Source organism: Thamnophis elegans, chromosome 8, assembly GCF_009769535.1.
Source record: "Thamnophis elegans isolate rThaEle1 chromosome 8, rThaEle1.pri, whole genome shotgun sequence".
Taxonomy (NCBI): domain Eukaryota; kingdom Metazoa; phylum Chordata; class Lepidosauria; order Squamata; family Colubridae; genus Thamnophis; species Thamnophis elegans.
This window is the reverse complement of record NC_045548.1, coordinates 29,064,881-29,089,706: the sequence shown is the minus strand read 5'-3', so window position 1 is coordinate 29,089,706 and position 24,826 is coordinate 29,064,881. Positions and strand designations below refer to the sequence as shown.

Sequence of the window (24,826 nt, the reverse complement as noted above, 5' to 3'; positions counted from 1 at the left end):
AGCAGGAAATAAGGGGAATTCTGTCTATAGGTAGTCTTCGACTTACAACAGTTCATTTAGTGACTGCTCAGTTAAAACGGCACTGAAAAAGTGACTTATGACCGTTTTTCACAATTACAGCCTCCCCCACAATCATTTGCAGCCTCCCCACAATCATGTGATCAAAATTCAGATATTGGGCAACTGGTTCATATATTTATGACCGTTGCTGTGTCCCGGGGTCATGTGATCACCTTTTGCAATCTTCTGACAAGCAAAGTCAATGGAAAGGCAGATTCACTTAATGGAATCAAGAAAGGTCATAAAATGAGGCAAAACTCATTTAACAACAGAAATGTTGGGCTCAATTGTGGTCGTAAGTCAAGGACTACCTGTTTTGTTAACTGCAGTGTGAAGACCTGATTGTACTAGACTCATTTAAACACTCAGCATATTTCACAGCACAAAGTGCTGGTGCAAAGAACCTCACTTTTACACAACTTAATGCCTATTTAAAATTTAATACATCTCTTTCTCCCTAATTCAAACAAATAAAAAGTCCAGGGCTTGATCCAGTCAAGCATATGCATGATATTTGCATATGAAGGACTTGTGCTAAGCTCAGGAAAGCTCCAGTTCTCCCATTCCCCACCAAAGTACAGACATGTGCAAGCAGTGCAAGAGGCATTGCAGCAAGAGATGCTCCGGACCTACCACCCATTTCCCTAATTCTGTGCCATCTAAAATCTCTTGAGCTTTGGAGCAGAAGCATGGTGCCAAGATGCCAGATCGAGACAGGACTACTGCCCTGTTATGGTGCCTCCATTTGGCCATTTGCTCACACTGGCAAATAGGGGGAACAGAGCTGTATGAGCCCCATGGAGCCAGTATTCAACTGCTTCAAACCATATAGACTGGCCCACTTTTCCAGGTGTGTTTTAGATTGTTGGAAAGCATGCTGTTGTTGGTCCCAATTCAGTGGAAAGTGATTCCTAAAGGACGTCTATAATTTAATTACATAATAAAGTACTAAGCCCTGTTTTTTCCTATTCTATGCTGAGTATCTTCATCACAGAATAGTAAAATGCTCTTCATAAAGCACAAAACATTTTCTAACCCCATCACTCGAAAAAGCCAAAGCATGTGAGGCATCCACTGCAGAAACAATTCCTGGAATTTCAGCTATGCAAGAAACAAGAAGGTTATTTAGCCATTTCAAAACAACATACCATAACACTGAGGACAGAAATCATTGGTGGAGCTTAAATACACTGAGGAAACAATATGCAAAAGCTATCTATTTAGGCTGGCTGAACAGATACTTTCCAAACCATGGTCAGTGATGATCTGAATGCAAAAGCAGGTTTGTACGCAGCCTCTCCTTTGGGATCCAGTTTCATATATATTGTTGAAGGGAAAAGAAAAATCATGTCACCTACACAGATTCTCTCTTCACAAAGGATCTCTGGATTTAAATCAATAACGATACCCCCAAGCTGCATCTTTATATAAATGCCTGCCATACATTCACTGATTTGTTCAGGCTTTTGAAGTAAACGTTTTAACTTGTGGAAACTTTGCCAAAACAGTTTTAATACATTAAAAAAAATTACAAACCGTCACCTAACACTGCACAGAAAGTGAATAAAGTTTATTCTTTCAAACACAAATATCTGTGTTTTGTAGTTTTAAACCCCTGAGTTTAGACCGTACAAAAAGTACAGATATGAAGAGAAATGGACAGCATTCCTCAGTACATCATCTTCAGACAAGCCCACTTGCCTTGTATGTGTCTCCTGTAATTCCAGCTGGCAGAGGCCAAAAGTAATTTCATCCCCCCTCCCCTTTAAAAGATTTCTCCATATCTTAGTCACAGTGGATATATCGTCTGCAAAATCAGTGGCCCAGGAGGAATCAACTTGAGATCAATGCTCTTTCAATCATAAAATAAGAGAGAAAACTTCTAAAACTGGGCCTCAATTCGGGGAAATCCTTAAAATAGTGACTGGACACAAGTCTTGGGTTGCACTTTGCTCCACAATGATTGTACATTAACCGAAAGAAGGAAAAAGAGATAATTCAGCTCATCGGGTTGTCTTGCATCCTGTGCCTTTGACTCAAGCTTTTACACATGGCGCCCAGTCAGAAAATAGAGCGGCTTGTCATCAGAGCTGTTAGCCGTTTGGAATTCATCTCTCAGACGGAACTGCCACTCATCTTCCAGCTCTAATCGCACAATGGTTTGACGCAAGGAGCTCCTGTCTTGGCATATCACACACAGTGTTGCACCTACAGTTAAAAGATGAAATTAATCAGCAGACAGTTTATACCACAGTTTAATTTCTACAACATTTATCTTCTGCGATAGCTCTCAATTGCTTGGAAACATTATTGCACGTTTTAAAAAAGTAACAGTAAAGAATAATAGTAAAGGAGCCCCAGTGGTCCAATGGTCAGAATGCAGTATTGCAGGCTAACTGCTCACAACCAGAAGTTTGATTCTGACCAGCTCATGGTTGACTCATCCTTCCATCCTTCCAAGATGAGTAAAATGAGAACTCAAATTGTTGGGGGCAATATGCCGACATAAATTGTCCGGAGAGTGCTGTAAAGTACTATAGGGTGGTACAAATGTCTTCAAATTAAGACAGAGATCATCGCATAAATCTCAAATCAAAGTATACAAAATACTTCCCTGATTTTCCTACCTAAGAAAACATAGAAATACAGAGATATTAATATGTTACAGATTTTATTACATCTATAGTGTTAGTTTTGGATTATTTCGGCTTTTTTGTGGAATCTGGATAAAAACAATGTATAATATGTTAAAAATATACTAAAATAATAAAAAATGCAAGGAAGAATCTGCACAGTGTCTCCTTTGGGTCATGGAACAAGGATGAAACTGTTAGTGACATTCCAGGGAACTGCCCAACTGCCTCTCTTATACAGAAGCATACCACATGTAGCCTTTCAGAAAAATATATTGTTGATGGACAGAGCCCCTGGGCTCTTTACAGTACTCAATACTGGAACTGGTTGTTCCAGTATTTCAGGAATAAAAAATAAACAATTTATAGGATATTAAGGAGCAGCTAATTCAAAATTATTTAATATGTTCCCAAATAATAGAGAGCAGACTGTGTTTAAATGAGTATGCATTTAAGAACCAAGAATGAGACTATTTTGCTTCTGGCTTTTTCATATTTTAGGGGTAAAGGTATTGGAGGATTAGAAAGTATAACTGGAACTAGAAGATAATGCTGTTTTTCATTACACTTCCACAACTTTGTCAAATAAGGGTTGTTACATTGCACAGCATATAATGGCAATGTCTGTTCAGTCTATCCTTGTTAGGAACGAGTTAGCAAATTCTATATAGAAATCACATTACCTTTCAGGAATTTGAACCTTTTAAGAAAGTCTGGTCCAACAAAGGAGTCACAAAGATAGAGAAGAAGACCACTGAAAAACACCCCTTCACAGTTGACATTAACCGAATGTGGACGTGAACTTACATAGCAAAGAGCTACCTATACCAGAAATGGGAACAGACACACATACATTTAAGTTTTCTTTCCTTAAAATGTTCTTATCTCAACATGAACATAAATATCTTATCAAATTAGCTTTAACAATCAATGGCAAATTCAAAACACATTCATATTTAGAATGTAGATTAACCTTTTAATAAATCACAACTGTTTCCAAAACACACAAAGAGAGTTTAAGAAAATTACGGCAAAAGTTGTTTAAACAGTAAAAAAGAAATGGGAAGAATCGACAATATGCTGAAGAGCATTATATTTGTCAATATCTTGGCAAACGGTTCTCAACATCCAAAATATTGATAAAGCAATTAAAAAGAATAATATCAGTCCTTTAGCTTGACCAAAAAAAAGATAAAAGTCTCAAGATTGGAATTGCCTTGCCACATTCATTACTTTCAAAGTAATGACTTTATTTCTACTGTGTTATAAAATACAAGGTTTCTGGATACGTACCTGCGGCCCAATATTCAAATAGCAATCAACAGCTAAGACTGGGTTTTTAAAATTGTAGATGGCCTTTGGGAAAAGCTTGTAAGTGGCATATTGAAGGAACTTCTCTAAAAGGAATTGAGCTGGAGCTGCCAAGAGGGTATGCTCGCTGTCTGGAGCACAAACATACTGAAGAGGTATTAGTGGAGTCAAACTTTCTGAGACCTAGACAGGAAAACAATACATCCATGTGAAATATACTGAGAATATTTAGGCAGTTCAGAGTACAACTAGTATTCAATTATCAGTTTAAAATGTTGGACAGAGTGGGGAAAAAATGGAGCTAAACCTGAACAGGTCTTGGGCACACTATCCCTCTCTGGACCTTCTCTTATTGTAGTGGTTGTGAAGTGGTACTTCAACAATAACAGCACACATCAGTGATGCTGGACAGCCAGTACTTCCTATACAGGAAGACAGCCAGTTTGGTCTAATGGTGAAGGCACCAGGCTACAAACTGGAAGGCTGTGAGTTCTAATTCCACCTTTAGGCATGAAAGCCGGCTGGGTGGCTTCGAACCAATCATTCTCTCTCAGTCCCAATCTGCCTCACAAGTTGTTGTTATGAGGAATATAAGAGGAGGAAGGAGTATTAGGTAGGTTTGCCATGTTAAGTTATTTGTAAAAATAATAAAGTTGGGAAACAAACAAACAAACAAGCAAACAAGAAGGGGGGAACCATTAAGAAAGAATTAAAATATTCCTATAACAAGCGTTCATATTTATACAGGGACTGTGTAATGATGGCATGTCTAAACTTATTTATAAACAATCCCCTTTTAGTTTTAGTAGAGTTTTAGTAGGAGTGTCCAAATCATTTCATCTGAAAAACATTTCAACATTTCACATTTACAGTAAATTGTTCCTAACATACTGATCCATTTGTGTCAAAAACATTTGTGTCAAAATCAAAGGCCTTGTTAAGCATGAAACACTTCTGAAATAATCAGAGCTATAGATTACAGCAACCTCTTTTGAACTCAAACTATTTCAAATTCAAAGTAGTTTACAACCTCAAAAGCTTTTTGTGATTTTTTTTCATTATTATTTCTAAAAGCAGCCTTTATTCTAGGCCTGATTCCTGCACTGCACTACAGCTTGTTAGAAGCATTCATTGAAATCAGTCAGGAAGCAAGCAGACATCTGGCAGCTGCAGAAGTAAAAGTGTCTATCAAATATGTTTATATTTGATTTCTTCTTTATGGACCCAATGATTAACCAATTCGAATAGTTGAATGATTATCAAGAAAGAAATTGAAGGCCTCTTGAAAAAGACAAGAGCACAGAGCCACAGTTGCCAAACAGGGTTCCTGCACAAAGCTGAAATATTTCATGATATACGTAAAGCATATGGATGGAAAGAGACTAATAAAATTGTATCACATGGAGAAATCAGCAAGTACAGAAATATAACCAATGAATAAGTAAAGCAATGGCTTGAAATGGAAGGAGACCAGAGACTATAAGTCATAAAACCCATTCAAACAGAACAAGAAATTCTTTTCCTCCTTTTCATCTAATAATCAACTAAGAGATTGTAAATCTACAGAAGAGCCCATTAAGGGTGGTAGGGGTGGAATCTAGTGCCAATTGCATTCTTCTAGATAATCCAGTGAGCAAGTTTGTCCGATAGTGAGAGGATCAGGACATGAACCAGCTGCTTTGTCATTTGAACACCTATAAAAAGTCAAGTGGGACTGAAACCAAAGGACACTTGAGACAAATCTATGTTGATGGTGAACAGGAAGATTACATCTTGCTGATCTCAGGGATATCGCAAAATCTCCGAGAAAAGCAAGGCAAAATCTTCTGCTGGCAATAAAAATTCCAGTCTATCAAGGCTGACAAAGTCAGGGCAATATGGAGAAGTGTTAAGCTGGTGAGAAACTTTTATTGTTTTAGAAAAAATGGACTGCCTATAAAATTTAAAAACTAACTTAAATCAAAGAATAGAAGAACTTAGCGGCAAATTTGATTTTTGTAATGGTTCTGGACAGTGGTTATCTTACTTTCTAAATGTTATTTACATAGATTGATTCTAAGTAAACCTTTTCAAATGGATGGATTACCCTAACATTACTTCTGACTCTCTGTAAGCTACAAATTGGCTGTTTACATCTTGACACTTTTATTGCTTGGCTGTTCTGGTTTAAGATCTGATAAGATTGTACAACTGTTCCTCTGTAGTTTGTTTTTGCTTGCGAGTGTGTTTCAATCTTGCTGAGCTTCTAAGAAAAAATACAACTGCGTATAAACATGGCGTCTCTTCAAGCGATACTTTTAGCTTTGAAGAGGGTGTTTGATACAGAGGAAAGAATTGAGAGAAAATTGGACTATTTGGTGCATTTGGCAACAAAATGTGATGAAAAAACTGAGGATGTTCATCAAATACAAAATAAGAAGATGGAAATTCAAAAAATTGAAATGGAAGAGTTTGAGCCTGTTGATATTCGTGGCAATTGGTTTATTTCTGAAGGAGGAAAGAATGGAATATTCGAAGAGGAATTAAATGGAGAGAAAACTTATTTCAAAGGACAGGACATAGAAGGAGAAGAAAGCATTAAAGAACTTATGGACTATGAAATACTATTTGCAAAATATTTGATAACACTGCTGAGAATTAAAGATAAGCTGGCAAAGGAAACAGAAGGAGGGCATCAACATTATATGAGAGATACTACAAACAAGAAGGTGCAAAGAGGACTCCGTACAGACTTATTTAAAAAGAAGTTTGGAGAATAGGATCCACAAATGGCAGTAGATATAAGATTGTTTTGCTATTGGAGAGATGCAGGTTGATAGATGGAAGAGTATAATTCAAAATTAGCTAAACTTAATTAAATCCAGTGATAATAGGTATAGTTAAATAAAAATTGATAATGATAGTAATGTATACAATGTTGAGCTGTTATGATAAGTAATAATTGGATATGAGAAGGGAAGGTTAGAAATATTTTTGGACTATATATAAAGATTATTAATAACAATAATAAAAAAACAAAATTAGACACAGTTAAGTTTTAACTAATAGGGGGAAAATGTTATGATATAGGATATAATTAAATAAAGAAAGGATAATGATAATAAATTATATACATGGAGGATTAGAAAATTTTGGTATTAAATATTATGGATGTTTAGCTAAAACAGGATATGAGGATTTAATGTTAATGGAGGATTTTATAAATAAGTAAATGAAATGCCAGCATGTGGTTATGTATTAAATCTTGGTATATTTTAGGATGAAGGACGTTTAAATAACTATAGTCAAATAAAAGTGGAGTCATGATGATAGTAATATAATAAATATTTGAGTTGATATTTGAATTAATATGAATTATATTTGATGATGGTGGAAGAGATGCACAAAAGCCTTTTGTAACCAGCTGATACACTTTCTACAGTATGTAAAGAAGGAGGATTTGTATGTTTGTTTTGAAAATAAAAAAAATTACAAAAAAAACCCAAAAACAAATGTTTGTGAATTGAATCAAGACCATTAAGGATATCCCCCAATGGATTCTCAAGGGTTAGGGTTAGGCATGATTTGTATGATTCCTTATTAGTACTGTCTCTTAATGACTGGGAAAGGAAAGTTAGTTACTGCTTCTGTTAAAGAAGCCTTAAATAATGATAATAATTACATTCCGTTCACCGACAAATGCGCACACGACAAAAGCACACCGACAAAACCGCGGCGAGAAAACTGTGATGTCGAAATCGCGCCCACATAGGAGCGCTGACAAAAGAGCGCCGACAGAAGCACGCCATCAACAAACAACGCGAAAACAACGTAAGAACCCTAAACCTAAACCTAACCCTTACCTTAAACCTAATCACGCTTCTGTCGGTGCTCTTTTGTCGGGTCATGATTACATTCATTACATTTGAATGTCACCTGACTCCTGTTGACTCGCCAATCAATTGCAAATCAGTCAGATCAACCAGATCATACCATGACACAATGCCAAGCACTGAATGTATCACTTGGATCTGCTGTGGCCTGTCGACCACCAGCCCCTCTAGCAGCCAAATCAGAGGAGGAGGAGGAGGGGTGGGAGTCAGGGTCAGAATCAAGGCAACCTGAGAGCTCCGAGGGGAAAGAAGGAATGGAGCTGGCAGAGAGAGAGCCTGAGCTGTCCGTCAGCCCTCAGATGGAGAGTCAACCGTCCCCAGGTCGAGGTGGCTGACGAGGAAGAGGCAGAACAGCTGGGTCCAGTGCCTGATGCACGGATCGCGCAGAAGGCAGAGAAGAGGAGAGCAGTGGAAATCTATGAGCCAATCCTTGGGAAGGAAGAGCCACTGCTGCTAGTGAAGCCCCACCCTAGCTCTGGGGATAAAAGGCAGGTGGCAGAGATAAATAGATGTGGCGGACGGATTTGTTAGTCTGTGATAAGAGATAAACTTTTTGCCGGGGCTGCCGGCAAAGGAATCTTTTGAGTTCACTTTAGAAGGTTTGTCATATTTGGGGAGCTGGGTCAGAACTGGACTACTACTCCTGGCCTAGACAGATCAATGATTTGTTCCTTGGAAATGTTCCCCCATACCTATGACTTCATAAGGAAATGGAAGTGGGGAGAAGAGAGGGGAATACAAAAAGCATCTTTTTCTACTCACCATGATTTTCGGTTTAATATCAAAATCCTTTTGACCGCCAACCTGGATATATTTTTTCATAAGGCTGAAGTTGTTAAAACAACAGATAAGCAGGCCACTGCTGTTTGTTCTCAGATTAAAATCTACATCTTCACAGAAATACCTATGCAAATGGACATAGATTTACATACAGTTATATAATCTGATGCTCTCCAAATAAGTTGATACTACAGTCCCTAGAATTTCTCTTTGGTATTAGATACCCTCATTGAGATTTCATAGAGCTGAAATCTTAGCTGAAAATCATAGGCTTAGGAAGCTAATTAAGACTTCTAGCTTAGAATTGTACAATACAAAATCACAGCAAAAGGCTCTATATGTACAAATATTTTACAGTTAACACTCCATATAATTTACACATTAAGATACAGTCACTTGCTTAGAGGTTTCACCTACATCACCTCCCAAATAAAACACCTAAAATAATGTTAATCCAAAGTTACTTCTTCCTGCCAGATAGCCCCTGGGAGGACAAATAAATTTCCTTGGTCCCAATTCTGAACCTTAGATAGTAAATGAGTTTCAAATTAGAAAATGATTGAAAATATTCATGGAGAAAGTGTTTGGTTACAAGACAATTTTCTTCCATGCTTGATTTCTGTTCCATACAATGTCCCAAGCTGCCAAAGAAGGAAGGTAAAATTAGCACCAGGCAGAAAAAATATTTTTCCTCCTCCTCCTTTCCCCATCCCTTATTAGTATTGATTTAACCTGATGAAATAAAATTCTGATCAAAATCTCATGGATGAAATAAGATGTTCTTGCATCTGAGTTTTCTACAAAGTGCTCAAGAGGAACGAAGGCAAACCTTTTGCCCTTCACTGTCCATTCCTCTTTCCAGCAGACATTAACCTCCTACTTTACCATGCTCCAAATAACTATTGAAGAAAAATGTCATGTATGAACTTGTCTCATTGACCTTTTTCTGGAGAGTAAATGTAGGCAGGCAAGGACAAGGAGAGAAAACATATGAAGACATCCAATCTAGCACCATATTTGACATGCATACTTTTACCCACCTGTTCAGATCATATTGCACATTTTGGGTCAGGTCTATGTTGAGCAGTATAAAATCATGTATGTGGCATCTGGAAAAGGGGACTTTGAGTGCTCTAGAATTCAATTTGCTGTTCCATTTCTGGATTCCCAATATTGCATAATGGACAATTTTGGGTGTGGCTTCAATATGCTGTAGAACACTCTTTAGAGATACATTTTTACTGGTTGATCCTTGATCTATACACTGACTACTGAAAGGCAAAAAGCCAAAAAAACTGGGTAGATTAAAACACAGTGATAACTACAACACATACATGAAGATAATATGCTTAGGAAATGAACATAGAAAATGGTACAACAAATGCTATTGGATCACTGTGAATCAGACTTAAGCTGCTATTCTACAGTCTTTCAGTCTTTTAAGCTAATCAAGAAGTGGCTATTTTTATGAAGATTCTTGTACTGGACGCCTTAGGAGGCTTCCACATAGCACCATTTTCACTCCCCAATATCTCTCAATTGTTTTCAAGCAACTGTGCGATTGTCTTGACTCCTCCAGATTTCAGCATGTAGAAAATGGACAAGGAATGCCATAAGCTAAACAATGTTTTATATCTGAACAACAAAAGAATGCAAAAAACATATCATGTCCTCAATGCATCATTCCAACCATTTCCATTTTGGAAGAACAAAATTATCTTACACACTCTATGTCCGGGAAAAGGGAAACAAAATAAATTATTTGCAACCATCTCCAATTCATATTTTCAATTCTATTAAATCAAATTCATTAATGGACACATACAACTGCATTATGATATTGAATAATGGCTTTAAAATTAGAAAGATAAACCACTGAATACACTTGAGATTATCCTTAGCATATTGCCCTTTATTTTTTTTAAAAAGCTGTCAAACAGTAGATATAGCACTGAACAGTGTTTCAAGTATTTTAGCTACTTTGGTGCAATATTTATATGATGAAGGTTTCCTAATAAAGCAAAGGTGCCATCTTACTAATCCTATCCTGTGTCATAAAATATCCCATTTTAGATGCCTAAAGGAATATCTATTTCATGTTATCAAATATCATCATCAGAGCAAACTGGCCCTTTCTTGCCTTGAACCAGTGGATATGACATTAGGACTGATCCAAGATTCGTTTCCTAGTTATTAGTGCCACATCAGCTTTGAGAAACTTACCTAGATTGTTCTTGGACAACATGACTGTTCCATAAGACACAAGAATCATCCATTACAACAATAAATGGCCAAACACACTGACGTTTAACTCCCAGTTCCTCCAAACGATTTCTTTCCAGTTCCAGGTTATGATAAGAAAGCTCTTTAATTAGGAATCTCGCAGCACCTGAAAATAGGTAACAGGGAGACTGGTATTTCTAATTTTTTGAGTGGCAAAAATGGGGTTGCATGAAAAATCCAAAGAGGAACAGATTCTAAATTAAAGCTAGATCAGTGTTTTTCAACCTCAGCAACTTTAAGATACAAAGTAGGATTTTTCTTAGTTTGTATTTTCAGTTTGCTTCTCTATTTTTTCAACTTTTTTAAAAATTTAAACAACACAGCCAAAAGATGAACAGAGGTAGATGCAAGCATTTTGTATTGACTCATCAGTACCTGCATTACAATAACACAGTTAAAATTATCCTCAAATATAAGATCTAGCAAGAGTATTAATTAAGCCTATAACATATCCAGGAAAGCAACCAATGGCCAGCCACCTTGCATGCGTAGAAACGGCTTTATGTCAATCTACGCCCCATGTGGGGCTGATTTTAATTGTGTTATTCTAATGTAGGTACTGATGAGTCAATACAGAATGCTTGCATCTACCTCTGTTCGTCTTTTGGCTGTATTGTTTAAATTATTAAAAGGACTGTTTTAAGTTTTTTCAAGTTTAAAGATTATTTTGTTAATTGTGCATCTATAATTATTTTTAGAAAAATAAATTCTTTTAAAAAGTAATAAAATGTACATGAATTTAACAATAGAAATAAGCAAGCTTACTTTTAAAGATGCTACAAAGAAGGGAAATTACTACTATTTAAAAGTTTACTGATAACTAGACTGAAATATTTTTATACATGTCCTTAATTGTGGATTTTTATCTTCTTTCTGTCTTGCAAACAAAAGGAAAATGCCATCTTCTAGACTTTTATCTTGTCTTACTCACCAACTCCTGCATTGTTGAACATGCCAGGTAGAACCAGCATGATATGGTTGGGCCAATATTTGCGGTAAAGTGGCATTTCATATTCCTTGACCACAAGAAGATGGAGGTGGCTGATGCCTTCCATGGCATGATAAAGATTCAAGAGACCATGTTCATGACGTCCACTTGAAGGTGTAAAAATAGGACTCTTTACTGCATTCAAATTCTGCAGGATGACAAGCCAAAGGAAATATAATGTGTCTCATATATGTGCGCATTGTCCATGATTTTAAGGTTACTTTTATTGTACCAGTCTACCAGAGCCTTCACCTCTCCACTATAAGCATCTTTACTGTTGTCCCAGATAAGACCCACCACTGACGTGTCATCCGCATACTTCACAATATGATTCGTAGAAGATTTGGCACAGCAGTCGTGGGTCATCAAGGTGAACAGTAGCGGACTCAAGACACAGCCCTGTAGTGGACCTGTACCAGTGGTGGGATTCAAAAATTTTTACTACCGGTTCTGGGGGCGTGGCTTGGTGGGCGTGGCAAGGAAAGGATACTTAAAATTGCCATTCCCATCTCACTCCAGGTGATGGATACTGTAAAATCTCTATTCCCTCCGACTCCAGGGGAAGGTTACTGCAAAATCCCCATTCCCTCCCAATCAGCTGGGAATCGGGAGGCAGAAAATAGATGGGGGTGGGGTCAGTCAGAAGTAGTATTTACCGGTTCTCCAACTACTCAAAATTTCTGCTACTGGTTCTCCAGAACTGATCAGAACCTGCTGAATACCACCTATGACCTGTACTCAAGGAGATGGCGTTGGAAACTTTTCTTCCAACTTGCACAAACTGAGGCCTATCAATAAGGAAATCAATCCTTACTTAAATCAATACTTGTATGTATCTATATAATTCACCACGTCAGTCAAAACACATTTCACTAACCTTATCAGACACAAGAGGAAGACGCATGCTTTCCAAATGTCTGCCCTGTTTACTGAAGACAAAATAGTTTTCTTTGGATTTAGGAATGATAAAATGTAGCTGAATCTCTTCTCCTAACATTGAGGATGAGAATGTAAAGGCATGTAGGGTAGAATCAGACATCTGCACACAAGGGAGAAAAAGATATTGTAACACACTAAAGAGACCAACTTGTAATATTAACCAGCTTTAGTTTATGAGGCTATATTATCAAATGTTATATTGTATATGTGGGCAGCGTATTTGGATTACTCTTATGAAAATCTTATCAGCAAAATAGGGTCTATTTTCAATAAATGAGATTTTGCATGCTGTTTGATTCATCTTCATTTTGCATCACAATTTAGGATAAGAATGTTTTCATATTGCTGGTAAAACGTTTCCCGTAGTCCAATACCAAGGAATATTGGCTAGAGCTATGTAATGCTTTCAGAAAAGATGTTTCACAACACACAGAAATATGAATATAGCATTTATCTACAATATAGATAAATGTTTCTGGCATCACATGAATACAGCAGATACCTGTACAATCCCATAAAATGACACAACTGAGTTAATAAGTAATCAGTAGTGCTGTGTTCATATTCCTATGTTTTTTCAAGAACCTTTTCCAACAAAAGCTAAAGCATCTGTAGTCATGTATTTAACATACAATAGCTTTTTCCAAAAGAGGAGACAAACACCTTATAAATTGCAAAATGCTTTCAATATTTTAATCACTATTCCATTCTGTTCTCATAAAAGCATCACTCTTAGTAACCATTTGTTTCCATCAATGGGACCCTGATGGAAAAAAATAATGCCTGCTAGATGGAAGCATTGCATACCGAAGGTGAAGGATTTGTGTCCATATATTGATGGCACTGTTCACAGTGGTGGAAAGTATTGTAAGCTGCGTACTTCGTCAGCATCATAGAAACAGTATTACGCTTTCTGAATTCTTCAACTTTGACTTCTCTGTTGGGTTCTGTGAAGAAAGGCAATGAAAGGGAAACAGCCAAATTAACAAATCCTAAAAATTATTTGCTAAAATACTCCAATAAAATTTCTGAAAATCTAGGTAGGAAGAAGAAACTAGTGTTCCCTCACCCTGCTTTATTTTTTGCAGTTGCTCTGTGTAGACTGGACTCATAAGAACATATTTGGGATCATGCACACTGAGATCAAAATTCATTTTACTGACAATTTCAACGTCAGGCCACTGATCACTGCCAGCCTGGGCAATTTCATTTTCTTCCACGTGATCTAAAACAAAATATGAATAACTAGTTAATACTCAAATCATAGTTTTGTGTTATCTAATTTCCTCATACAGATTACAATATTTTCAGTAAATATTACAATAACAATGTTAAGTATATAAAAACTATGAAGTGTTTTAGAGAAATTAGATAAATGTTTCTAAAAATAATATTTTATCATCAGGGAAAATGTTGGTCAAGAATAATTTGATATTCCTACTTCTGATTTGTCATTACTTCCTCCACTTTTTTGTGTTAATACAAGGTCAAATTTGTATTACTAGAGTTGGTTTTCTCTTTTCAGAGTACTCTGTAAGCTTCACACATATTAAAGAGAACTGTCTTGAGAAATTAGAACAGAGGTCCTTAGTACTCACTGATATTAATATCTTCCTCATCATATACGTCTACCTCCAGCAATCTGATCAGCATTCGAAAGAGAATTCGTAGGAATTGCAGATAAGAGCCAGTTTTCCCAACCTAAATAATAATAAAAAACAGCTTCTAAAAATATATTATCAGAAAGGTATATTCATTTTGTTCTGGGATCTGCTGCTTCAATCATTTCAAAAAATAATCACTGTTCGTTCAAGCTGTGACAAACAAAATATATGCATGGCAATACACTTTAGAGCACCAAGTTTCTATTAAGTGGGGTTTCAGAATATTAATTTTTTAAAATAAAAATTGACCTATCTTGTTGCACAATTAATTTTTCAAAATTAATAGTTATGCCTCAAAGTTATTTTAGATAAAGTTCTGGGATGTTAATAATTCATGAGCAGCTTATAAAATCAAATCATCTTCACAGAAATCTTGTTTAATTAATGTTTGGTTGCTCAAAATTTCATTGCTGTAATTTACTGAAGATTCAGTGATTTCTTGCAGGTAAGAAAATTACATGCTTACATTTGGACTTATTCAACAAAACAAAGATTCAGATTATAACACCTTCAAATGAATTATTTGATTCAAATGTTGTTATCTAATATTATTTAAATCAACTTCATACATAATCAATCAGCTCTTCTTCTCTTAGTGGAAATAAAATGCTCAATAACATTATTTCATTTATCCATTCTATTTTTCCTCACTATCCAATATCAAATATTGGATTTAACCAATTCAGGACTCATTCATTCATACAACTATACTACCAGTTGCTGGAAATTATTTTTATTTAAATCAGGTTTTTATCCATTTTTAAAAGAACAGAGAGCTTTTCAAGTCATACGCTTCATGTAAAGTTCATCACTTATTTTTAAAAAACTCTCTTTTCACTAAAACTTGTGGGAGGAACATGACAATTGTACAAGTCTAACATGAACTAAATTGTTACAGTAATTGTGAATTACTACACATTGTAATTTTTCCTATAAATCTATGAACTCCAAGCTTTCACATAAAGCACCAAAAATGTTAGAACTTGCAAATGTTGTCCGTGTACTGAGGTGAGTAGAATTTATTATCATTTGTTTAATAGCCTTCATCACTGTGAAAAGAAAATCACTGAATGATCAGGGACCTTAACAAAACGATCCATTCATTTTGAATTGCTGGAAAGGTATTACTAATCATCTCAGAGGTCTCATCAACCTTGGAAATTAATATTCTCTGATACTGTCTTTATAGGGGGTGGCCTGATGGCTCAGTGGTTAAGACATTGGGCTTCTCAACTGAAAAGCTGACAGCCCAGATACGAGACATGAGTGCTGCACAATGTGGTGAGCTCTCATTACATGCCCCAGCTTCTGTCAACCAAGTTGAGTAGATAATTAAGTACTGCTTCAGTGGGAAGGTTACTGCATTCTGTATTTTTACGCTGCCCACATGATGATGGAAGCATCTCTCAGGCTTCCTTGGCTAAGAATCAGAGATGATTACTGGCCCCTTCAGTCAGTCATGACTGGATGGGGGATACCTTTAAATCTTGATTTATAAAATGAAAGTGGCTTCCTCAAAAAACTGTTGCCCTAAAACTAAGATGAAGTCTTAGGTTAGGGCTGAAATTATTTCAGTGGATAAAGTTTGGATGATCAACTGTTTCCTGCTTTATATATTATTTTCAAGAAGCTTCAGTTATATTTTTGTGGACAAAATTTATTACAAATATTAAATAGACCCCAATCTCCACCATGTTCTGATATAAAGAAAATAATATTTTGTATCCCTGACTACAGATTTCCCCTTGCCTGCAGGAAATAGATGTATGTCATCAACAAGCATAAATATGCAAGGACCAAAAAGTTCTTTTAAAAATTATTACTCAGCTGTAAAATCTAAAAATATGTCCTATAGCATTTGACTGAAGACTTTGTGGGATTTGGGGCATATGATATGAGCAGATGATAAATCAGGAAAAAAAAACCCTCAATTATGAAGTTAAGACTGAGGCAGTAGAAGAAAGGGAAAACAATAGCTAAGGTGGAAACATGGAATCAAAAGGATCCCTGGAATTCCTTGCAAAAGCTGCAAGCCAAAGATTTATCAAGAAGGTCAACATCTTTCCTTGTAATGACCAACAGTCCAGTCCAACTCAATGGCACCCAACTATATGATAATAATTACTACTGTTTCTACTTATGCTAAGTATCAGAAATCTATTTGAAGCTGAGCTTCTGCAGTAGCTCATACTCAATAGGAAGAAATACTGTGAAATTCATTGACTATATTTGCACATATTGATAAATTGAGATTTGCTGTTTACTCTATTAGTGACTCTTTCCACAAGTAACTCAAACTAACAGGTAGGATATATAATATCTATAACCAGGCTCCAGAATATTTGTTTCCTGTATATTACCCCAATTAATTTGGAATTGCCCTAATTTATAAATGTAATTCTAGATTTTTCAGGAACAATTAACTAGAACTCTGGTTTAGATAGCATTAAACTTTAGCCCTTCCTAGTTATTTTTTATTAATGTCCATAAAGGAAGGACACAGTCATAGAAACAAGCGGGCATGCACTAATTTGTTGCTCATTCTTACAAACATGCAGAAGCATGCAAAATTCTGTTAAGAAACACAGAGAGTTAAGTAACCTGACACCAGCTCTGCTCTGAATCCAGTGAAGATGCCACCACATCTGCTCTGAAGCATAGATTTCATGGCTTGATTATACATAGGTTGAAAGAGAGAAAAAACCCAGTATAGTGTGCAAATGTCTCTGGAAGGTCATTGGTTTGGGGCCCAACTGACATCAAAAGAATTATATTTTCACTGCAAGGATGTAATGATTCACATTATAATTGAAGCATTTAATATTACAACCTGGAATAAAAGTTTCCAGGGAATTTACATGCTCCAAATACCACAGTGGCTTATAAATTATATTTCCCAAGGTGTATTTTATTATTAATAAATGTGAAGTACTAAATATTTTATTCCTTCTTATTTTGTAACAGCACCTTCCTTAACCTGCTTAGATGTTTTAGGAATTTGTACTTCCAGAATTCCTAGCCAACATAACTTAAAAGTGGGAAATAATAGCAATAACAGTAGACTTATATACCGCTTCATAGGGCTTTCAGCCCTCTCTAAGCGGTTTACAGAGTCAGCATATTGCCCCCAACAACAATCCGGGTCCTCATTTTACCCACCTCGGAAGGATGGAAGGCTGAGTCAACCCTGAGCCGGTGAGATTTGAACCGCTGAACTGCTGATCTAGCAGTCAGCCTGCAGTGCTGCATTTAACCACTGCGCCACCTTGGCTCATCAAGCACATCTTTCCAACTCATCTGGAAGAAGCCAGCCTAGAGAAGTCTGTTCTGCTCCATAATGTCTATTTACCTGAGGTGGCCCTGTAAGAAGTAGCCGTCGTGGATGAAAACTCCTGCTGCTAGTAGTTTCACCATGGTTGCTGTAGTCTGCATGGTGTTGCCGTGCAGCAGTCCACTGTCGATAGTAAAGAGACTGCTCTTCACTGGTCATATCCTTGTGAAGCAAAGGCCTCAGCGAGCTCACCCAAGACATGTCAGCATGAGGTAACAAAGCAGAAGAGAAAGGTGTCTGGCCACTTTTCTGTGAGCCAAGGAAACAATAGGCAGCTTTTGACAAAATCACAATTCGGGGTAAGCATATGTGCATTGTCTTGCAATTTTTCACTGGCTGGTTAGGCCATCGGAAGGTCTGGCTGACCGAAGGGGAAGCTGATGACAATTTAGTCGTGGTGCTGCTGGCTATCTGGTTGGCTAGAGAGTCACATTCTTGTTTCAAAGACTCCCCAGCCGCACAGCCTTCATCAACAGAGCTAGTGGCAACATTCTGGAAGTTCATAGACTGTGACAGTTTTTGAGACTTGTCTGTTGCACTGGAGGAGCTCACTCCATTTTCTGCTATAGATCCTGGAAGGTAGATTGAAAGGAAGGAAAAGGAAGGCCTGAAGGATATTCAGTAACATATAATGCATAATACATTTTTCTGCAACTTCTATACCAAAAATATCCTGCTTACATCTGGAGCTTTGAACAAAAGTTCAGGAGAGGATAGGTAAATAGATGTGAACAGAGAATGAATTCTATAGTACACATTTAAGGACATGCAGAAATGTAAACAGTCCATATCATCACATTCCTACAATTTGTAAAAGGTATAGGAATCTGTCATCAGCAAAAATGCATCAGGAATCAGCAAATGTTTAATGTGTAACCATCATTCCACAAAATATCTTCACAAATAAGATAATATTTTGAATAATTTTCTAAAAGATACATTACAAATGGCCAGAAACTGTGAAATATCATAACGTAAGATTCATGCAAGATTTATGTATCACAAAATTTCAGCCATGTAATCGAGAAATGTGTCATTGTAGTGCCATGCTGTAAAACTAGTGTACAATGTTTAGATGGCAAGGATTCATGTACAAAAAAATACTATCAATTTTTTTCTTCACCAGCCCTATGATATTAATAGCAACTAGAAAGCCAACAATTAAATATAATTTGCACTATGAAGGCAGCAATGATAAAAACATATTGTCTTTTGTCAACCAATTCCAACAAGTCTAATTTCTCCAAATTTCAAATACAATGATCTAAAAAGGAACATCTAATGAGAGTATAATTTCCACAGATTTAGGGCTACCAGTCTGGGTTGCAAAAATCCAGATGATCTTTATATGGCAGTAAAGATAGCAATTTGTTTGCATCTCTTTGGTGCCCTCTAATGGGTATCTGGATTTTTGTAGTCAAATACCCAGCACAAATCTTATACAGTAGAATAAGAACAAGAATCCTGTCCAGGAAGGAAAGAACAGATCTGAGTCAGGGTTTGATAAACATTTTGGGGTCATGGTCACATCAATATTTATTATTTTGTTAATGAGATTATAATTCTTGGAACAAAGTTTTTTTCCTCTTTTCACAAGTATTTTATTCTAACTACAGCATGTCTGAAAGAGACTTTCACTGTCTTCAGAGCTCAACAAATATTTGAATAAAAACAACTTTAGTATTAGTTCTACATACCCTGGCTACTATGTTCACTTTCTAGACAAGAAAAAAAGCACAATAGACCAAGATTCTCTCTGCTATTCAGCTGGCAGCAATGATTGTGCCATCCCTGCTCACTGAGCTATAGTCAATAAAGGTCAAAATTAGTCCACATCAGGAAAAATATATCTAATATTGGCTTAGAAAATAAATATCATTTTTTTTCATAATGCTAATTGGAAGAATGTTTCAGCCTTCCACTTATATTCAAGGCTATTTGAAATCCTGCATAAAGAAAAAGATATCCACTACTAATACTATGCAGTTACCTTCAAAGTATCTCAGACAAGAGGGATGCTATATTTAGATTCCATTATAGCAACTTACCAATTTCCTGGAAGTCAACTGAATGCTAACTATGGTCCTATGTCTAGACAAGATAAAGTGGCCATTCTAGGGGTGGACTGGAACAGGCAGGAGCCACTCTAGCCCAACAACTTTGTTGTAAGAAAGATAGAAAACTTAAGGTTTGAGATCTATAAGCAGTTCCTGAGCCCTTTTCTGAGGCAGAGACACCATCAACCTACATGATCATTAATTGGCAAGGGTTTCCTACTATTTTAAGGGAAAAATAAAAAAAAAATAATATTCTGGAAGCCTTAAAGCAGAGCTTTTTTAAATACCATTTTTAAAAGACTAAAAACCAAAGGAATAAAATGAAACTTACAAAATTTATGCTTCAAACCTAGGAAATTAGCCCCTGTGGGGCTACCCTTATGTGTGATGCAGTCCTTGCCAGTTGTGGCCTTCGTTTGCCTAAACATATTAAAGGCCACCTCTGACCATTCAATGCAGCCTTAGAATCAGGCATTTGAGCTAACTAGCCACTCCAGAGAACGTCACAATTTCAGTTCTCACCTGAGGAGTATCCAAGGTCCTAATAGCAATGAATAAAGGGACTACAGTGGCTGCCTCTCGCATGTTGACATGGGCGACTCTCATAGCCACCTTACAAGGCTTCATTCTGCTAAGGGCAGACTATATTGATTGGATGAATGTCTCATTAATAAGTGAGGGAGGAAACTGTGATAACTCTGAGGATGGCTATAACACTTCTACTTTAAATAATGGCTCCTCTTGAACTGCCTTTGCATTCCCATTTCACCTCTTTCATCTCCATCCCCTCCATTCTGAAATAATAAATCTGGATTGTATTAAAACTTCACCGATATCCATTCTGTTTTCCACTTGTCCTAGACTCTCCTAAAAATTACTGTGTTTTTTCTATTTTATTATAACCACTTGTTCTGCTATATCCTGGATTAGCAGTGCCTCCTGGACAAAAGGCATTCACTACAAGCTACAGCACTGTGAATGATAAAATTAAGAACCAACCTGAAGTTCCAGTCACAGCACTGCTGTTACTTTGTGGCCTCTCCAAGTCAATCAACAGCTCATCAGTATCATTCTCACCAATGCTGGTCTTCTCTTGCTCCTTTTCACTAAGGTCAAGAGCTACAATAGGTCCTCGAACTGCCTCCTTGGAAACATAGCAGCATGCTAGGCCTACTTCTTGTTCTAAGGCTGTGCGAGTTAAATAGCTTGAATCAATCAGTCGAAGATCACAGTATTTCAAAGACCTGGGGGGAAAGCAATATAGAAAGACTCGCTGAATGATGGGGTTGTTGTTTAAAGTGATAAGTGAACCATATGCACAAGGCAGGAAGAGTTTGTTTGGTTTTTTTGAGTTTTTATTTTAACTTTGCTAATAAAATTAAAAAACATTGAAAAAAAGGACAGAGTTTTTACCCAAATAAAATAAACTGCAAATGAACTGTAGTGCTTTATAAAATATGAACTTGTCAGAGTTGTTTGGTTGTGATATTTAGGATATACAGGCAGTCACCATGATTTTTCAACATTCTGTCAAACCACATTTTGTCTAATTACTAATCCGTGTTTTTGTTTGTTTGTTTGTTTGTTTAAATTAGGGTTTTAAATTATAAGACTAGATGGATCATTTCCTCAAATCAATGGAGAAATCTAATGCTTTTTATTAATATGTTTAATTAGATTCTCTTCATCTAGTTTTAGGATTTGTGTGGAGATCAGATTGTAGGTCATATTTATGCAAAAATATTGAAAGTTCAAAGATATTCACAAACTTTTATGATACTTTGTGCATCTATGGATATCTCTCCTCAGAATCTTCCAGGCATCAGGATCATTACTAAAAATTCTGGGACTTGAATCCCATACAACTAGGCAGCAACCAGATTGATAAAAACTAACTTCTAGCAGTTTATAGCCAGCAATGTGCAACAATTGCCAAAAAAGCCAACACAGTTCTAGGCTGTATAAACAGAGGGATGGAATCAAGATGACGGGAAGTGTTAATACCACTTTATAATGCCTTGGTAAGGCCACACTTGGAATACTGCATTCAGTTTTGGTCGCCACGATGTAAAAAAGATGTGGAGACTCTAGAAAGAGCGCAGAGAAGAGCAACAAAGATGATTAGGGAACTGGAGGCTAAAACATATGAAGAACGATTGCAGGAACTGAGTATGTCTAGTTTAATGAAAAGAAGGACTAGGGGAGACATGATAGCAGTGTTCCAATATCTCAGGGGTTGCCACAAAGAAGAGAGAGTCAAACTATTCTCCAAGGCACCTGAGGGTAGAACAAGAAGCAATCGGTAGAAACTAATCAAGGAGAGAAGCAACTTAGAACTGAGGAGAAATTTCCTGACAGTTAGAACAATTAATCAGTGGAACAACTTGCCTCCAGAAGTTGTGAATGCTTCAACACTGGAAGTTTTTAATAAGATGTTGGATAACCATTTGTCTGAAGTGGTGTAGGATTTTCTGCCTAGGCGGGGGGTTGGACTAGAAGACCTCCAAGGTCCCTTCCAACTCTGTTATTCTATTCTATTCTATTCTATTCTAGGCCTTATTTTTGGGGAGGCCTTATTATTTTTGATGTGCAGGAAGCGACGAGTGTGGTCACCTCATGGCTGTTGCTGTGTTGCAATATTATCGGGGAGGGATTATTTTCGGGGGAGGGATTATTTTAGTGCATGCACTCTAAAGTCTGATGGGGCTTATTATCCAGGAGGTCTTATTTTGGGGGAAACAGGTATGAAAATTCTATCTGTATTACTGAAGACATATGCTGGCTTCTTCTATATGTTATACTTAGGTTTGATAACAAACTGTGATCTTTGGGATTTGAAACTCAATCAAATATTTTTTTTCAATCAATACTGTCTATTTTCACAACTGCCTGTAGTTGCATATGATTTTTCACTTCAATTATAAGACAGAAAAATTACAAATGTGATGTTGAAGATTACCAGATTGTCACCTAAAGAAAGAATTGGAAATATTTAGATATTTTAGGAAGCTTTTATATTTGCACTATAGAGTAACTCAACATACCTGGGAAATGTTTCTCCTAATGGATCCTTGCCAGTTAAAACAACAATGCAAGGTAGACCTTCTAAATCTTGGTACGTATGAGGAAGCCAATCATCTTCTTCATTTCCTCTCCATGCCTATGAGAAAGAATAACAAAAAAGCTTTCAATCTCATTAAGGTTGTTTTTATATGAAAAAAAAATCCTAGTAGAGGATAGCCATCAAAAAGTAGAAAAAGTCTGTAAGCAGCAGGAAATGAGTTTCAATTTGTATACATTTCCTGTATACAAATTGAAACTCTTGCATTAGAAATCTTCTACAACTCAACTCCCAGAGCCAAAACAATGAAAAGTAAACTATGGCAGTTTCAAATAGTTGTTCCTTTCTTCCTTATACAAATGAAGTTACGGCATTTTTCAAATCTCATGTTCTTTTTTTAAAAAATTGCATTTCCCAGGTCTTTGTCTCCTTTACTAGGATCCAGCCATACTGGCTGTTTTGAAGGTCAGAAGACATGACTGAGAACCTTCAGAAACTCCATGGCGGAGAAAATTATTTTTGACAGAGAATCTATGTGCTTTCTTCTTCGCGCTCTGTGGTAGCTCTGAAGTTGGCAGGTAAAAATGGCTACATTCACACTAGGCAAGCTTATGAATTAGCATTATGTGTGATCTGTCTTTAAATCTTGCCATGTTTGGTACAAATTTCATCTGTTGTACAAACAAACCTACAAAAAAGTAGTGTATGTGGCGGGGTACATAACTAAACCCTACACAAAAAATATTCAATGTCTGATGATCTATTATCAGAGTCTGCCAATAGCACTTGAACAAGTACAAGCGGATCAGAATACTTTCATGTCTCTCAGTTAATATTCATAATTTGTGGCCATAATTCTGCAACATAGTTTTCTTTGTTTTATAAAATATATACAGTTTCATTAAAGAAGAGAGAATGCCAGTATTATATCCCCCTACTATATCCTGCTTCTATCCAATAGAACATCTCTGTGGCTTTGCCATAAGAAGTTTAACAGAGAAATCAAACAATGGATTGCTCTATGCTTCCATGCAAGCTTAGCAAACATAAACAAGCCTTTGAAGCTAACCTTTAATCTTTTCACAAAGTGCTTGGCAACCATAAGCTCTGAAGCTGGGTTCCCCAAAATGATCTCAAAACGATACTGTAGACCTAGTTTATCTCGTGCTTCTTGCAGCCTCTCTTTTGCCAGCATTGCCAGTTGCACGGAAGGAATTCGGATCACTAACATGTGGCCGCAGCCATTCTTATCCTTGCCAGGAGCAGTGATGATATCATCCATTATGCTGAGCGTTTCTGGTGTGCTGTGGTCTCTTAGTGAGGACATGGTAGTGAGAGCCATCAAGGCTTCCAAATACTGCTGAATGAGGAGGTAGCAACGAATCACCATACTGTGCAGCCTGGGATACCTTGAAAGGATGGAGTTTTTTTTTTAGTAATTTTGATATAAACATATCTGGCATGAAAGATGATACTTCTATTCTGGATAGTTGGAGTCCCCTGTGCTGTGTTGTGGGCATATAAGCAATGTGTTTAAATATATATTTTAATTTGAAGATAGAGATGACACAGATGATCTCTAGTAGAAACAATCTAAGCAAATACAAGAATTTCCCACGGAAGTAATATTACTATTTATAAATATTTATTTATTATTATAACCTCCAACCAACATGGTCCTACAGGCTGAAAATTCTGGTGTTTGTATCCCAACACAGCCAGTACTATAGGGTTGGAAAAGGTGCCTTAGTATTTTTATAACTGAACTTATTCCTGACTTATACAAAGAGTACTGGAAGAACCCAAAGACTCGGTGGTTTATGAACAGCAATCCCCTTAATGAATGG

The 24,826-nt window shown here is 36.6% G+C and overlaps 1 protein-coding gene across 6 annotated transcripts in view; it reads right to left on the bottom strand.

The window, feature by feature from the left end:
- Positions 1-384: 384 nt before the first annotated feature.
- The window catches only part of GREB1L (GREB1 like retinoic acid receptor coactivator), a 181,794-nt gene continuing 157,352 nt past the window's right edge, over positions 385-24,826 (bottom strand). For 4 of the 6 annotated variants that reach the window (XM_032222456.1, XM_032222461.1, XM_032222460.1 and 1 more), the window contains 15 exons: positions 24,049-24,388; positions 22,963-23,078; positions 20,918-21,162; positions 17,880-18,433; positions 14,465-14,567; positions 13,936-14,091; positions 13,674-13,813; positions 12,805-12,966; positions 11,871-12,075; positions 10,880-11,045; positions 9,697-9,927; positions 8,639-8,780; positions 3,987-4,187; positions 3,377-3,515; positions 385-2,268 (listed from right to left, as the gene is read on the bottom strand). In XM_032222456.1, coding sequence (XP_032078347.1) covers positions 2,105-2,268; positions 3,377-3,515; positions 3,987-4,187; positions 8,639-8,780; positions 9,697-9,927; positions 10,880-11,045; positions 11,871-12,075; positions 12,805-12,966; positions 13,674-13,813; positions 13,936-14,091; positions 14,465-14,567; positions 17,880-18,433; positions 20,918-21,162; positions 22,963-23,078; positions 24,049-24,388 — 3,064 coding nt within the window. In that variant the 3' untranslated portion in view covers positions 385-2,104. The remainder of the gene's footprint in view (positions 2,269-3,376; positions 3,516-3,986; positions 4,188-8,638; positions 8,781-9,696; positions 9,928-10,879; positions 11,046-11,870; positions 12,076-12,804; positions 12,967-13,673; positions 13,814-13,935; positions 14,092-14,464; positions 14,568-17,879; positions 18,434-20,917; positions 21,163-22,962; positions 23,079-24,048; positions 24,389-24,826) is intronic. The other 2 variants (XM_032222459.1, XM_032222462.1) reach the window with 1 other exon arrangement.